This window comes from Gymnodraco acuticeps, unplaced genomic scaffold (genome assembly GCF_902827175.1).
Source record: "Gymnodraco acuticeps unplaced genomic scaffold, fGymAcu1.1, whole genome shotgun sequence".
NCBI classification, from domain to species: Eukaryota; Metazoa; Chordata; class Actinopteri; order Perciformes; family Bathydraconidae; genus Gymnodraco; species Gymnodraco acuticeps.
The window spans coordinates 1,648,200-1,666,131 of NW_022992308.1; the positions used below are offsets into that span (position 1 = coordinate 1,648,200).

A 17,932-nucleotide genomic window follows, 5' to 3' on the forward strand; every position below is an offset into this window, starting at 1 on the left:
GATTTCATTTTGAACTGGACTGCGCAAAACGAGAAGCATTCGGACCCAAGCACTGAAGGAATGAGGTGCGGTCTACAATGACAGAGAAGAGACTGTCAGTTTAGCTGTACTCAGCATTGAATCAAAACGCACTGAAGCTGTTGATCTTAATACGTTTGTGAGGCGTTTTGCTGAACAAAATGGTAATTGCCGCATTCAGCTGTAATAGACATGCCAACTTGATGCTCTGCTCACGGATGAGCATACACAACTATTAAGATGATGACCTTACGTGTGTAAATATATATTTTTCTTTGAGGGGGTCTGCCCCCAAAAAACTGTTTTAAGTCCTGAGAAAGTCAAATCAGATGTTGTGTAAAACTACACTGCCCAGCCAAAAAAAAGTAACCACTTTGATTGAACTAGGCCAGTAGGTAAGGGCTTTCCACTGGATAATAACTGCAGTATAAAAGAATGCATGACTGAAGTGATGGAGACCATGTTGAAGGCAAACAAAAAGAGGAAATAACAGGTCAAATCAAGCAAATCCCCTCTCAGATTCCACAGCAACCAGAAGAACATAAATACTGGCTGGTGATTTGATTCATCAGCTTTGTGATGGAATAGAAAATGCACAGTGCATTTCCTTAGCTGTGGGTGAGTCCACTGACACCACTGACAATGCTCAGTTGCTGGTGTTTGTGAGTTGTTATGATGAGGCAAAGGGGGAGTTTGTTGAAGATGTGTTGGGCCTGACGAACCTCAGTGGACGCACAAGGGGGCAAGACATTTATAAAGCAATAATGGGAATGCTGAATGAAAGAGGGTGCAGCTGCCTTTATTCATAACTGTGCAGCTCTTACACTGCGACTCTGAGGGGTCAAGCACAGACACAATAACAATGAAAACTGCTGCATACAGATTATTTTTGTTTTTGCAACCTCGTGTTAAGAATCTTGTTGCAATTGTTTAAAAGTTTGAATGACCGTAATAAACGGACCTTTGTCTTATTGAAACATTTATTTTGGACCTTTAAGATTTGTATTTGAGTACCCCTGATCTAGAGGTTATGCATAAATACTGCAGTATCAGGCCTTTGTAGACGACTTCAGCTATAGAGGGGGAAATCAGAAAGCACCAAAAAATGAAAAGGGTCGAGCATCTGCAATGTTACCTTGATTAACCTGCTCATATGGCTTACTAATGTGACGCAGTAGTGGAAACTTAACTGCTGTTTTCATTTCAATTTGACTGGAAACTGAACAGCAGAGGCAGCCAGCAACAAGGTGAGATATGTGCTGTGCAGTGTGTGTCCATAGTGCATGATTCATGAAGTTAGGGGTCGATGTTGCCCTGTCAGGTCAACTTGTGAGGGACAGCGCAGTACAGGGAACAGACGTGTGCAGGTGACCTTCAGCAATAAAGACGGAGTCATCACCGCTTTGTTCCCATGTTTTTCACAACAGGCCGAGAGAGAAAGTGCTGCGCTGGTCCCTTCAGCACGAGATGGAGGCTAATAGTATAGAGTAACTGCCCGCTGAGACCTGCATGTAGGATCGCATTGCAGGGTCACTGCAATACAGTACGATGCAACGATGCCTCACTTAGTTTGAAAGGGCTTGAGTGGATTACTTGCCAACACAGACACAAACATACTCTAACTTCCCAGCAATGAAGAATTCATACAATGTTACTTAAATCCCTCTATCATGCTTAAATAAAATGCATAACCTATTTTTTAAGCATCTGTTCAATAGTTCCGATATGCTCAAGGGCAAAGAGTTGTATTGTTTTGTTAGTACTAACTGCCTTTGTGCATGAGCGTTCAGTATGTAGGTTAATTAACTGAATGAGAACTGCGGGTGCAGTTAGCACAGCTGTGACCTCGGAAATGTATGTGTCCGTGTGTACGCATCTCTCTGTGTGATAACGTGTCTATATGTTGGGGAGTTCCCTGCTGTGGTCATATAACCATCATGCCTCCTCTCTGCTGCAGCACTCAGAGGACAATCTGTACAGCGCGACACAAAGAGAAAGCCCTCACTCTCTATAGAGGGACATACATTCAACTGAGAACTAGTAACCTACTATCCTTATTAAGTAAGGTAATGTAGCGATTTCTGGTCCAAGCTAGCCAGACTATTTAGTGGGCCATTCTTGAACAACTGCGGAACCTCAGGTATGTGTAAGACAACATTACATGTTTTTTATATAATGCCAATCAGCCTAAAGCGGGATCTTTCGACATGGGGAAACGCACACCAAAACTAGTGTCTAAAGATATAAAAAAATATATAAAACTAGTGTCGAATCATATCTGAGTTGTGTCTTACCAGATCCTCAATGAACTCCTTCACAGCAGCCACCACCAGGATGAAGAGCAGCGGCACCAGTGTGGTCCAGCGACCAGTGGGAGACACATCTGGGATTTGCTACATGGAAAGAAAAAAAAAAGTGTTGAAAGGAAATAGTGTTCTCTTTCCCTCCTCAACAACATATTTAACCTGAATTAAATGACAGGTCATACCAGCTTTTTTGGAAGTTTAACATGAATTTAAAATGTATATACAAACTCCAAATAGGTATATTGAGCACAAACAGCTTTCTCATTACTATTCTAATGCCCCTCTTCCCTATGAATGTTTAATGAATTGGCTATTTTAAGTCTCTCAAAATTAACAGTTAAACATCAGCGTGATTAAAGCCGAGTGAGGGCCACAGGAGATCGTCACTGTTATACAGCCCGAAGGAAAGTTGAAGGAGATAGATCTTTTGTCTCCCTCATCTGCATAGATGTTTTATTCAAGGTCGCAGCATCGACAAGGTAGGTAATGAAGATTCACACTGGCTGCTTTTCAAAGCAGCTTCTTCAAGGTCCTTTCCCATCCTCAAAGCTCTCATTAACAGAGGGTAGTCTGTCAACACGGATATAGGTAAAGACAGACTCTCAGTTCTAAGCAGTGTTCCGTCTCTCCATTTTGTATCTTTTCTGCAAAGCTTTGAAAACACCTGAGACATGGATTTTGGCCGCTTGGTGGTTAGGGCTTTCAGTGTTCTTAACAGGGATTAATGTTAAACCTACAGTATGCAGGAAAACTACTGCAAACCTCCTCGAGGATAGGAAGTCTTTGTTGTGCTGGTATCAAATTCAAAACAGTGCCAAGATCTGTGGCTGCTTTTTGGAGAGTAATCAAATCACGAGCAGAGCCAACGATCAGCCTGACACTGAAACTCGCTGCCCAAGACGGGGAGGCTTATTTCTTAAGCAAATCTAAAGAGGAAGACTTTCACATCAGTTTGACAATTGGAACTTGTTGTATTCTTTTTCTACTGCAGTGTATTGGTAATGGTACAGTGAGGGAATAGAATACAGTGCACAGTCATCCACGGTACCCCGTTCATTTCAAAGACATGTTATATTCTGTATAGTGTGTTAAGTCTGCGGGCAAAAACAAGTGTATCTTTCAACGTCATAGAAGCACACACAGTATTACATGTATTATTCATCATGAGGATATACAGGACAAGATTTATTGTCAAAACATTGAACAACGACGATGTAATTATGTAATGTATGAAAACTTAGATGGGAGGACCAGGTTTCTCAACAGTGCAATCGTATAAAGTGCTGTGTGTGTGTGTGTGTGTGTGTGTGTGTGTGTGTGTGTGTGTGTGTGTGTGTGTGTGTGTGTGTGTGTGTGTGTGTGTGTGTGTGTGTGTGTTTATCGAAGTACAGTGATTACAAATGTATAGAGGGCTGGATGAATATCGAAATTATTATTATTTATTTTTTTAATCTAATTTATGTGTTCATTTATTTTATATTATTTATTTCAATGTCTGTATGAAGTACATGTATTAGTATATTATTAATTAATATTTTCATTAACTTTTTTATAACTTTTTCTGTGAAATTACTTTTCATTTGTATTAGTTCAAAAATAAAATCGAAAACATTTCAATAAATGCATGTTGTTTCCAAAGTCAATAAGCAACTGTTTTGAATGATCTTGATCACAATACTGACCAAAATAATTGTGACATTATTTCATTTTTTGATTGAGCAGCCCTAATAATAGGGTATTATCTTTGTATTGAAATCCATAGCACAGATTCACAGCAACACCTGATCTTACCTGCAACAGTGCAATGAAGAGGAAGAAGGCGTTGGCGGCCCTTCTGAACTGCGAGTAGAGGAATCGGGGGAGGAAGGTGAGGACGTTATATTTGGCTGTGCTGAGGACGGCATCAAGCAGCAAACAAGGCCATGGTGGGAGGGAGGAGACAAGAAAAATAAAACAAAATGGTTATTTCTCTTAACCTTTTCACAAAGCATTATTTAGATACATTTATACTCTCCAAATATCAAATATATGCATTATATATATCCATTCACCCATGGTACTTTTGTTGCAGTGTTCATGTGAGAGACTGATGAACAGCAGAGAGCAGTGTGCTCAGTGGTCATAAAGAATGATTCGGAGGAGGGGGCAGGGTGAAAGCGCTCCTGTCGTACATGAGCTATGTGGCCTGTGCTGCAGTGGGCTGGGTGGTGTGTGTTGGCAGTGATGGTGGTGTGTGCCTGAGAGTCAAACCTCCAGCAGTCTGACTTACAGCTGTGTTAAAGGGCCAGTCACAACCGCCACTTTAGGAGAACATATACGCCATGATGTACGCCAAGCCACTGGCAACACTTTGCTTACTCACGCACACACAAAAGCCGTCACAAACATACAAGTGGAATGTCAGAGAGCACAGCCTCCAACACGCCTAAAGGGGGTTAAGCATATGGAGGTTAAAATAGGGATATCACTGTTTATTCCTGTTAAACTGAATCTTATTTGACTAGCACTTTTGCAACATTTGTGGCACGTCCACAAACACAGAACTAAATACGGACTTGCTTTCCCTGTTATCCTGAGCGCCCAGTACAGCTGAGCCGTCCACTGACAGTGAGCGGGGCGAGTGAGAGTGAGTGAGTGAGAGAGAGAGCCATTGTTCTGACAGTACAATGTAACACCAGCCTCACATCGGAACAAGGGTCAGCAAAGGGTCAGCTTTGTTTCTTTCAACAGAGTATAATCTTTCTTTCAACTACTCTAGTATTCTTTGTTTAGTTTTGGTGATAACAATAAGAAAACATAATCTTTTAAAAACTACAGTTTAATAGAGATTACGTTTTATTTGAAAAATGTGTATCTGAGTTCATGCGATTACAATTATCCTCTTCAATATGTCCTGAATATAACTTTAAGTTGATCCATTTGATCAAAAAACATCCCACCAAGAGAAATTCAAACCAAATAAATACAGATAAACTGTTAATAAAGTAAAATGTAAAGACACATTTTCAGTACGTACATTTGAGGTGTTTAGTAGCCTGTAAAAAATGTCTTCCTTTGTGTTAACACAAGAACCGTTTCAAAGCCATCCGAGGTTATGATGTTAATGTCTTATTTTATAGACCTGCAAATAGCTTTGAATCTATTTGAGTGTTTCTTCAGGCCTTTTGTGCTTTTGAAAAGTGACTTTAATACTCAAATCCATGAGGGCAGCAAACCCCAAAAAAACTAAAACAAAAGAAATTCGAGCCAAAGAAGAGACAAAAGGTTAGATTACAAATCCAAATCCAAGTAGCTGGGTTGCTGGTTATCATGAAGTGTGCGTTTATCAGCTTATCATTGTGGTAAATAATCAACATCCAGTATGAGGAAGATCAGTCTGCCATCATCAGCCTATGCAAAGGTTGGGTGAGATGAACACATGCCATAAAGTGATATGTGTTCAAACAAACAAAGATACATAGGTGTGTGACATTATGCCTCTGTCATTTCTAAAACAACATTTCAGGGAAAGGTTAGGTGCATTTGTTCCTTCAAGTTGACCTACTTGCCCCCACCCCATCTTTATTTCTGATCTCTTGGGTGAAAGTGAGTCCCATTCTATATTAACTCCAGAGGCCTGTACGACGAAGCCGGTTCAACCTAACCTGGATATGTTTGAGTTACCCGGTTTACCTAATCCAAAACAAACGCGCTCTCGCTAAACTGTCCTACGACGCTGGTTATCAACTTGTTAACTCAAGCCAGCTTTGCCCTATCTAGTTAGGTGCGCGTTCACATGAAAGGGGTGGTATTTGGAGCATTCGACCAATCACAAACATGGACAAGCGTACTGACAGCGCAGCGTCATACTTCCTGAATGAAAAGTCAACTATATAATTAGACAAATATGAAGACGTTAAACTTTAAACATCCATGACTTAAACACTTTATCCAGGATCAAAGCCACATAGCTGCACCTACAGGTGAATACAGCTGGTAAAAGAAAAAGTGTTTGAATGCGTACATTAACAGGTTTATGATATCACTGCCCCGTCTAAGACACGAGTGGATCTGACTTTAATTACATTTGACTCGAGTGTTTCGTCAACTTAATGTGTTGCTTAATTAAGTTGCTTAAATGTATATATATATATATATATATATATATATATATATAATATATATAATATCTACATGTATATTTTCTATTTCAACATGTATATTTTCAATTACATTTTTCTTTCTATTCTTGTTTATTTCTAGTTTTGTTTTATTGTAAAATGCCTTGTCTTTTATGCTGCTGCAAAAAAAACAATTTCCCAAATTGGGATCAATAAAGTACCATCTTATCTTATCTTAATACTTCTGCATACAGTATGTGACACTGTGAGTGTTGCACGGCCAGATGCGGCTCGAGAAGCTGACTCAGATAAGGAAATAGGCCTATATGATACATTATGATGTGATATGAATGATAATGGGACACATCGACGTCTGCACTCACAGTGCCGCGGACTGTACGTAATGTTACTTTGATCCGGTTACTTATGTTGTGGCAGATATTTAAGTAAGCTTTCTTAACGCTAATGTTATAATAGTCAGATTGCTCTGAAGATGGGAGGTGATATTCTATTAATGTTCACGCAGTCGGTGATTTTTGCCGGCCGTCTTTCCTGCAACGGCAGTCTAAGCTGTATTTCCTTTCTCTTGTAATATGACTTGATCGCTTTAAACTCCGCACACTGAGCTCTGATTGGTCAGCAGGCGGTGCTTTCACTGAGTTGATCTCTTAGCCTGCAACCTAACTTGCTCCGGACCAGGTTAGCCGCTCAGCATAAGTTACCATGGAGATCTAGGCCGCTATGAAGTGAACCAGCGTCGTAGGACCGGAAACCCAGAGTTTTCCCTGAAGTTAGCCGCTAAGCGACAATCCGGCTTCGTAGTACAGGCCTCTGTCTGGTCACTGTATCACTTCCCAAACTCATTTAACAATCTGCTTAATGGATGATTATGGGTCTAATATGATATTTCCTGGCCGTGCCCTGAAGATCAAGTCAACATGAGAGACGCTCCTTTTTTTAATGCAGTATCTAGCAACATTTCTACCACAGTAGAAAGGTTTGAAATTACAGGAAGTCATTATGAGTCGGTATTTTGGTTTGTCTGACAAGTCAAAACAAGAAGATCGACATGTCATGAAGTGTTTTGTTTCTTCTTTTGAGCCACACTTTGTCACATCTAACTAATATTCTATCTAATATTTTATGAAGAGTTAAACATAGCAAAAAACAACGCAGATCTTCCCATTGGATTGAAACATGTATGGGTGGATTTAAATGCAAGAAAAAAATAATGTAACACAATTGAACTACTCCATAATTCGACGGGTGAATAGCACTAAAGTCACAAGTTACCACACTGAAAGAGAAGCCTGGAGGAGAGCCAATGAGGATGTTCTGCACCATGACTTGCAAAACTTCAACAAACAAAAAATATCATGTAGGCCTATTTTGACATTATCATAATTCCAAGTGTAGGCCTGTATTGCTGTAAGCATGTGTGTTTTTTAAGTAAACAAACCTTTAACAGTATCAGAAACCATGACTTGTGATGTCAACGTTGATAAGCTCTGGGATACAAAGTGGAACCTTTATATATACAGTCTATGAGTGGAACACATCAGTCTAACCACACCATTTCTTCCTTTTACTTGTTAAATTACAGAAGCTCTTCTTATAAACTTCCCAAATAGAGTTTTCTTTATCTATAAAAATAGATAGCTACAAACAAGAGTCAATACTAACGGGTTATGTCACACTTTTCAAATACAGTATACTCCTTTGTGGGTCAATCTCTTCCATCTGAGGCCAGCAGGATATAGCAATGTATACATACAATACAATACAGTAAACCACAAGAGAGATAATCAAATCAGCCGAGGCGTCAGCTAGCCCCTGAAGCTCATGCAGAACAATCACAGTCTATTCAGACAGCTCATTGGCAGACCCTTGTATCATTCAGAATGATGTTTATATATGCTGAATGGATCAAATTGTATACTGAATATGAATATGGTGTTTGTATGGTCGGACAAGTTGTTGACTTAGCATAAATATTAGACGTTTAGCTTTGCAAATACAGCAGCCTGTGTCACTACCCGATCTGCAGCTCTGCCCGATCAGCTATATGCCATACATTTTTGCAATATATTCAGCATGTATTCAGTATGATAGCTGTCTAACAGAAGTTAAATTCATTTCTCACTTATTCTGACAATGTACTTAACCCCAAATAAAAGAAGCCAATAAAAAGAGTTGTTAAATAATAGTGAAGTCACGTTGTAATAACAATAACTCATCTCTCTCGAGTTTTCCTTTTGAGCTTTGCCAAAAGCCACTGTGTCAATGTTGTCCTACTTGGGTTGCCGTCCGGAGTTGTCCAATATGGCGGACCATCTCGCACATGCGCACTGCAGATCGGGTAGTGACAGCCTGCATGAAGCTGAACAACAGGTTGGATCATTATTCTTCACGGATGTTTAATGGCCTTTCAAGATGTGTCTCTATTTGTGAAGTAGTACTTCCTCTCACCAGTTAAATGTGATAGTGAAACTTTATTCTGTGCAAAACGTTGTATTTAATTTCTCTGAGAAGCTCAAATGTGGTCATAATGATATAAAGTCCATCGAGTTGTTGGCAAAGATGTTAAAATAGCACTTGGTGAAATGTTGACTATCATGTGATACAGTGACCACGGCAAATTAAGGAACTCTTCTCAGACAACAACACTACACACTTTAGTAAGTCAGTGTGCTTTTTGTGTGTTGGTGTCCATGACTGTCTGTCGTATGCATGCATGTCAGAATTATCTCTTGTTTTCCACGCAAAGCATGCAATATGTGCATGTCATGGACACATGACAGCAAAAGGAGTTTGTACAGCCACTCCTGTTCGCTACAGGATGAGTTGTGGACATTTCAGCGATTAACAACCTTTACAAAACAACCAGATCTGCCAGTATCTAAATAAACACTCCACATGCATACAAAAGAGAGCTGGCTGCCTTAATGTTGAGGAGCAGGAATCACGTGTACCTCTGAGTGATGGTGAGCTGTGGCATACTCTGCAGGTATTGATGCTGCAGAGGGAAAATGAGAGCAAGTGAAAGCAAAAAACCTGTGATGGCTGCCTGCTTGTAAGATTAGATTCACCATATATTGCCGACCCAGCTCCTGTAGGTGTCTCCACAGGTCACTGTGAGGCAGACAGCAGCCAGTTCTCTTGAACAAATGTGATCTTTAAAGCAGTCTAAATCCTGATGGGCTATCAAGGCTTCAGCCACATTTTGGGGCACAATCAGAATGGAAATACTCAAGTTGTCTGCAAGCTGTGTACGTCACTGTTGATACAATGCTGCAGCACTTAAAGTGAAATCATTTAAAAAGAAAATAACTTGGCTGCATTACAATCAGATCCGAGGGAGAGGATCGTAAAATTGTGGCTTGAAAATGCGTTAACATGCAAACTGCCATTCAGTTCAGTGTGAGCTCAGAGAACAGCCTCTTGTGTCTCTAAATAACAGTCACACTTTAAACATATTGCTGTTAATATATATAATTATAAAATTGATATTTTATGTAAAGCAAGTATTGGATTGACTGTCAGTGGAGCAGCCATCATACTTGTGATAAATATAATAATGGGAAGTCTGTGACGATGATTTCTCCTTGATCATTGTATCTGCCTAATGTTGAGGGTTTGTGTGTTAAGTTAACAGCATGAACTTTCAATAAAGGAACTAATGTGAAATGTTCCTGTGTTTATCGATGAACACAGACAACAGAATTAATGATCGCATCTGGTAAGATCACACACAACAAACGTAGTAAAGGAAGATATTCTGCAATTTTCTTATCTGCTTGTGTCTTTTATTGGTCATGTCAATAAATGAAGCTGACCTAAGAAATGGCATAACCATTAGCACACTTGCTATCTTCAATTTGTACTTCATACAGCAGTGTCGTTGTAAGCACATACACATCTCAAGCTACTCATGCAGCAGGAATGCTAACAGTAATATTCACTGACAGAGGATGACCTGACCTAACAAACCTGACCTTTAATGCTAAAAGCACTGCACTCCTCCAGGAGGACCAACAAGATAAAAAGGGCCAGCCTGTGGAAAATGGACTAAGGCGTCACTGGTGATACAAATCTTGCAGGTACTTATCAAATATCATATGGCTGAGGGGGCTGTCATAGTACCCGATACAGCCCAGCACAGGGTCGGCTCTAGAACAAATCGAATGGGGGGGCAATCATTTACCAAGGGGGGGCACACACTGCCGTCAACAACCAACACACAAACACCAACGCAACTTCAATTTCAAAAAACATGCTGTAAAGTCTATTGTCTTTCACACACATTGCAGGGTGTAGTGCTATTGTATAGCGCACCTATGACTTGTGCATACATGCACGGTTGTGGCACGACCACCAAAACAGAAACATATAAGGACAGGGTGTCGTTTTCTCATACTGATATTCTGCACAAACTGTGCTGTTGTATTTGCTGTAAAGTGTCTTTACTGTAGGTTATTTGTTATTATATGTACAGCACTTTGGCTCGACCAAAAATCGTTGAAAAATGTGCTATATAAATCAAACTTGATTTGATTTGATATGGACATAGGCCACCATATAAAAAGTGTGCAAATGTATTTAGTATCCTATCCATGTGAACATGTTTTAGGTGGGGGTGGACCTAACTTCCTCTAGGAGGGTCCGGGGGCATGCTCCCCCGGGAAGATTATTTTGAAAATATTGAAGTTAAAAGCATCAATCTGGTGCACTTTGAGAGCAAAATGAAGAGATCTATGGATAGCCTACATCTCTCAGCATCCATTTGAAACAGAACTGTACACAGATTTACTTTTTCTTTATGGATATTTTACTAATCATTCCCCTTTTAAACTATTCTTGTGTTACTGTCCTATAGTATTTCATACCCGTTTTTCATTTATTCTCTCTTTAATAACTATAATGATCATATAAAGGTATTCCTCGAAAATACTTAAATAAATGGTGACCAAACCGTTTGAGACCCACTGAGATAACTTACACTAAAGTGAACTATCTAAACACTGAGAGTCCTTACCTCACTGAGCTGACGTTATAAGATCCTCTCAGTCTGACAGGAGAGGACTCTCCTCCACCTTGGTGTAGAAACAGCCCTTTATATCCGTTAGCATAGCTAGCTAACCAGATGCTAACAACATTCCACGTTACCGCTCGCGCACTCACAAAATGCGCTCGTACCACACACACACAGAGCCGAGCTTGAATGAAACACAGAGACCCATGTACTTGTACTGTACTGTATATCATATTATTTTTCGATGGCTTTACTGTATAATCAGTGTAACAGATGAACAGATCGCCACTGGGCTTTCATCTAAACACACAGCCACGTAATGATAAAAAAAAAAAGGTCGGAGGTCATTGGTCAAGCAACACAGCAATCAGAGAGAATATTTGTATTCTTTATTTCTGATGTATTTCACACAAAAAACCTTTAGTGGAAACGTTTTCACTTCTATGATTAGAAAAAGAAAAAACGGCAAAGTGGCAAGGCTTGCCCACCCTGCGTTGGGGGGGCACAGTGACTCATTTGGGGGGGCATGGCCCACGAATGACCCCCCATGACGCCGACCCTGGCCCAGCAGCTCCTCACATTAAAAACGACAGCTCTTTAGACTGTTTTAACTCGGGGGATTGTATTTAGTCATCTTAATAATAGGGTTAAATACAAGTATTTGTTTCCCTTTAAGACATGATTTTCTCAACATATGTTCAAAAGGACCCTTAAAATGAATTCTGAATTTTACAGAAAGCTTCCTTTTGAGACATTTCCCCCAGGCTGACATTTAAGTAGCCGCCACGCAGCAATTCACTCTTCAATTCAACCGTTATGCTTGTGACTCTAAAGGTTAATGTAGGGTTAAAGGCAAAGTGGCAAGTTATACTGCAGGTCACCATGAAAAGCAGTGATGGCCTCTGGGTTTGCCAGTAGCAAGTTAAAAATAGCACAAACAGACAAATCCATGAGAGAACACAGTTTAAATGTGAGCTATTAAGCAGTTACATACAACTTCATTTTGAGTGCCATAGGAAAAGGAAAAGCATCTTTGAATGCACCTAACATAATATCACCGGAAAGGCTGGATGATAAGTGTTAAAGGTCGACCATGTGACTGCTGGGATGCTCGCTTTCATGGCAATTAAAGACAGAGGTTTATACTCATCGGATGCACATTAAACCTCTACAGCATGAAAATGTTTTCTTTATCTCGTGTTAAAAATCGCAATATATTACCGCCATTTTTCATGATTGTATAGCTTCAAGTGTGTTTCTTCCTCAGCTTAGTGAGACGCAATTCACTCAAAATGTGAAGGAATATGGATGTACTTGTGTAGCAGACCACTGTGTACTTCCACTTTTTTGCACCCTTGAGGCTGCACTGATAGTTCACTTTGAGAGGTTTTGTTTTCCAGCACAAAATGAACGCAAGAAAGCGCTAAATGTCAGTTTAATGCATGTGGGAGAGGCGTACAAAACGACGAACCGCTAAGGATTTTACTCTGAAGGAGGTACAAACAGACCACCACAGACCTAATACTGCTGTCGTGCACCAGGGTTCATCTAGGGCCACTCTAAATGTAGACCATGCAAACATTACTACCACACAAGTATTAGGTTCACATGGAATACCACCGTACAGTAGCTGTGGTAATGCTACATGTATACCAAACACAATGGTCAGCACTAAAGTTTACAACAGTGTTAGTTATGCTCCCACACTTATATTACCTCAATGCAACTACCTTGATCTTTCAGATGATGAATATTTCTCTTCATCGTCATTACATTTCCAGTAATACAATAACTCCTTACCTGACTCGATTGTTGCAGAACTTGGCAAACTGCGGCTGGTTGAGGTATATCATCCGGGCATCCGCCTGGTCAGCTAAGGACGTCCTTTCTGCTGTGTTCTCTGTCTTCGCATATCCTGCAGCGTGGGAGAAAGACAGACATTCTATAAGAAACTAAATCTGCCTTGAGCTTAAACAAAGGTAAGATGAAAAGGTGTTTTGAAGTCTTTGAGTTGGTGCGTGTCGAAAAGTCCGCGAAGGAGCCTTCAGAGTCTGTAAAAGGTAAGTCCCTGATTTCAAAACTTTATAACTATAAAAATCTCAGTTGACCTTGGTTCTTTAGAAAACTGAAATATAGAATTGTTGGTGCTGTGATGGATAAAGTTGGTATTGTAAAATGTCTCATTGGGAAACTTTTCAAAAGAGTTAAACTAAAAACGAATTATTTTGATTTGATTGTATTTGTCATGGAGTACACAGTGTATTAGTCATTGAAGTAGTAACTGCAGTCACAATATTTTGACCAGCCATTGGTATTTCTCTACACGATACACTTGCCTTAGATCAGGAGCAATAATCTAATAGCAGTGTAATGCTTAGATTATTATCTTAATGAAGTGAGGGGGTGGCAGTGCTTTAAAAAGTCCTACAGTGGGATTGCCAAATGACATGCCACTGACAATACATCTCTCATTAACCGCCTCCACAGTATAACGCCAGCTCAAAGAAATAGACTGTTATATAATACAGTGTTTTGAATTTGATTCTATTTGTGGGAGCACCGCACAAAAAAAGAAAAGCCAAAGGCTCCTTAACCTATTCGGGTGGCCCACGCATCCACCCCCCTCAAATAAGATAAGACATGCGAGTTAATGGCTGTAGACAACGTTCTTGTTGCTCTGTGTTGCGTTGTTAATGAGTGAAACACACCGGAGTTGAGGATCTGTGGGGTTTATTCTCCCAAAAATATAATTTACAATTTAGGCATTTAGCAGACGCCTTATTCCAAAGCGACTTACAGTGACCAATTACAGGGACATTCTCCCTGAAGTAACCGAAGGCTAAGTGCCTTACTCAAGGGCAAGTGGTGTTCCAGGCAGGATTTGAACTCGCAACCTTCCGATCATCAGCCCACCTCACTATCCATTAGACCACCACCAAAATTAAATTAAAAAAAAAATTAAAAAAAATAATTTTTTTTTTTTTTTTTATGAGATCCATTTGTGGCGGACCATATTTAATTGTGGCGACTCACCACAAATAAATCAATGTATGGGAAACACTGTAATATTACAGGGCTTGACTGTTTAACAGCATGACTCATACAAACCAACATATCTACTGTACAGTCATGATATTCCTCATGCTGTCTGTTTTAAGATACTTGTAGTTTCCTCAACTACTATTTGTATAAAGACCAATCTGTAAAATGTGGTTGTGACATGCTCAAGCACTCAGTAAATGATTGATTGTAGTCTGATTTTTCAACAGACATTGCAGCAACTGCCTATGAACATGTTGCATTTGTAGCCAGAAACGTGTTAGAGATGGGCATTTCCTGTCTAGATTGACATCCTGTTAGTAACAGTAGAAGGACTCATCTGTGAGGATCAGTTACAGTAATGTGGTGTCATGTAAAGACTTGTAGCATGCAAGTCTTTGAAACAAATGTGTTGTGCTGTAAGATAGGTTAAGTTCAGACCAAATGCATAAGAACAACCTAGAGAACTGTTTCATTCCTCACTCAGATATTAAGCATTACTGACAAGTCAATAAAATACTTGCTAAACCTGCTAGCTAACTAGCATAAACTCAGTAACAGAATGTGGGCAACACGTTCTTCTCCACAGCCACGCAACCTCTGAGTCAGACGTCACTTCCCCCTTTTCTATCCTACGGGTACAGCCACTCCCCCTGAACCCCGTTTCCCTGCCAACACTGGGGAGTGGCCGGAACACATACAAATGTGGGCCGGTAGGATTTAGGTAAGCTAAAAAAAAAAAAAAAAGGGAGTGGCAAACAAATGACAAATGACAAATGTGGGCCGGTATGAGTTTTTTTTTTTTTGGCCCTCCGGCCCACGCACAGCCCACGGGGAAAACTCCCGGTATTCCCAATGGCCAGTCCGCCCCTGGTGGATAACACTGCTTAACTCTCAATTTCTGTAAGAGTGAGCACTACCCTTCTCCCACTAGGTTCAACAAAGTGGGATGGAGCCATGTAGGCTAAACCAACACTTCATACGAGGGCTCCACGTGGGTCGCAGAGATGCTCGTTTCTCAGCGATGCAGTTTTTGCTTTTTAAAAAAACACTCACAAATATGTCTATTTTTGTATTGGCAAGCGGCCTTATGGGTCTAAGTCTGCCTCTGTAGGCAAGATCGAAAAGCTCACAGATGGACAGTTAACATGCAAGCTTTCATGCTGGAGACAGGTGCTGCATCATGAAAAAAGGATGTCTAGGGAGGTTGCATTGGGAATATCTCAAGCCTCTAGCTTGAAGTTGCTTACTGCAGTGCGGGACGGCAAAAACAAGAATCTTTCTTTTGAAAACAGAGTGACATTTAAAAAAGACAAAAGGACCAATACCCCAAATAAAGCTTTCCTCTTTTGATCATCTCTCAAAATGATGAACACATATAATAAATACACTTCAGCTATTTGTGAACCAATAAATATCATCGTACGGAGACTTCTCCTGGTATGGAAGGAGAAACTTAAGACAGTGAAATGATATCGTGGAAGAGCATTAACATTTCTCATTTTTAAAACATTGTTAAACACTGCGCTCAAAATAGGTGCTAGTAAAGAAAATAAGGCCCAGCTAAATGTTGCCTGGGCCTCGATTATGATTATGTTCAGGGTATACGTTCAGTCTTCGGACTAACTTTTATGAAATTAATGTTGGCACTTCTGCTTTACCAATTGTTAAAGTATAGGTGAATTAGTATACCCATTGGTTGGTCAATAATTGTATGATAATAATTTCATATTTTATATTCTATAACTCATTGCATTCGGCTGTAAATTACTGCTTTATTGCTATTTAACTATATGCTATTACAGTGTCCTTAAAGATGTTTTGTTTTGTATTAGATTTTTTGTTTTATATGGAGATTATTTGTTTTATATTTGCTGTATGTACCATGACATCAAGTCAAATTCCTCGTATGAGAACAAATCGTTTTCATGAAGCTAGCAAAAACAAAAGAGAAAATACTAGCAGCTTAAAGCTTCTCAGATAGCAGGATTTACTACTTACTACTATTTACTTCTCTTCTTTATATAAAACAGTAAATTGGGGTTTGGTCTATTGGTCAGACAGTAAAAGACATAAGGGCTTTATGAGATTTATTCGTAGCCTTCTGTTGGCATTAACAAACATTTTATAAATCAATTTTATGATGAAAATAATCCTAAGCATGTGTTGAAGTCACAGCAGTTGGTGGTTGATGTTTAACCTGAAAGCTTATGCTAAACTCTACCATTTGAAGTTGAAATATCTGACACGACTACAGAGGCAGATTTGACAGGGATAATCTTGTTTGTAAGATGAGAAATGATGGAAAATAGGATTCCCTTGGTTCAAATTACCCGACCTTCTGTTATTTGATGTATCTATCTTAATGTCCGCTGCATTACTAAGAGAGTACTACTGTAAAAGTCTTAAGTCAACAGTTTCCCCAAACTCTCAGGTTACATGCATGTGATCCGGCGGCTGCTGCGTGGCCCTCCCTCGCAGTGGTGTTAGGAGTTATGAGGTAAGGGGAGGCATAGCATAGCTTCCACAACTACAGATAAACCCTGGAGTTTAAACATGGAAAGAAGTGACATGAAGGGAAGCTGGCTGACTGTTAGAAACATCAACAACAACAAAACGCAGAGTCATGAGGTCCTGTAACCAGAGACTCATAGCGGATATGGCCCAGTTGCAACCTGCGTGCCTCCCCCTGCCAGCAGTATTTCTTCCTTGTCATGTCAAGTCAGGAGGAGACAAAAGGCTTACACACTCACAACTTTCTCTGCTTTTTTTCCCCTCTAGCATTATCATCTTACTCTGCTTGGCACTCTGTCACTGATGTTACACAAACCCTGAACCTTAAATGACAGGTCTTGTTATTTTAATGGTCCACTTGGCTTTGCAGAGAGGATTACCGGAGGAGCGACTGCCAAACTTTCCTTCTTCGCACCATCATCTCCTGATAGTTTCTCTCCTAAGCATGTGCTCCAGGGCTAAATATAACTGGGCCCCCGTAGTCATCTGGTCACCGGGGGAAACATGGGTTGGCTATCCCAGCGCCGTTATGCAAGACGTCAGATCAGCATAGGTGGTTTATTGGATTAGCGTGGTGACAAAAGAGTACGGGAACGAGGCCGGCGATTAAAGAGTGCAGATAGTGCTTAAGTAGGGAAACGTCCTGCTATGATAGCACTTGTCAAGGACCATTATAGGCTGAGTGCCTGGTGTCAATAATATGATGTAGTCAACAAGTGGTTCCTTGAGGTAAATGATAGATCTATTTGTGTATACAGTGGGTCATACAGGGTCGTCGGTAAAAAGAGAGTATAAGCAAGACTTAAGGATGTCGGAAAAGTAACTATTTGCCCAAAATTCTCTGAAATCAATTTAACCAAAACATTTCCCAGAAACACGAAAACTTGCTTTGACAGCTGTTTAGTAATAGGACACAGTATAAA

General features: G+C 40.0%; 1 protein-coding gene across 5 annotated transcripts in view; it reads right to left on the reverse strand.

The window, feature by feature from the left end:
• The window catches only part of atp8a1 (ATPase phospholipid transporting 8A1), a 111,458-nt gene that overhangs the window by 78,853 nt on the left and 14,673 nt on the right, over positions 1-17,932 (reverse strand). For all 5 annotated transcript variants that reach the window (XM_034208189.1, XM_034208186.1, XM_034208188.1 and 2 more), the window contains 3 exons: positions 13,257-13,371; positions 4,116-4,215; positions 2,313-2,411 (listed from right to left, as the gene is read on the reverse strand). In XM_034208189.1, the coding sequence (XP_034064080.1) occupies positions 2,313-2,411; positions 4,116-4,215; positions 13,257-13,371 (314 nt within the window). The remainder of the gene's footprint in view (positions 1-2,312; positions 2,412-4,115; positions 4,216-13,256; positions 13,372-17,932) is intronic.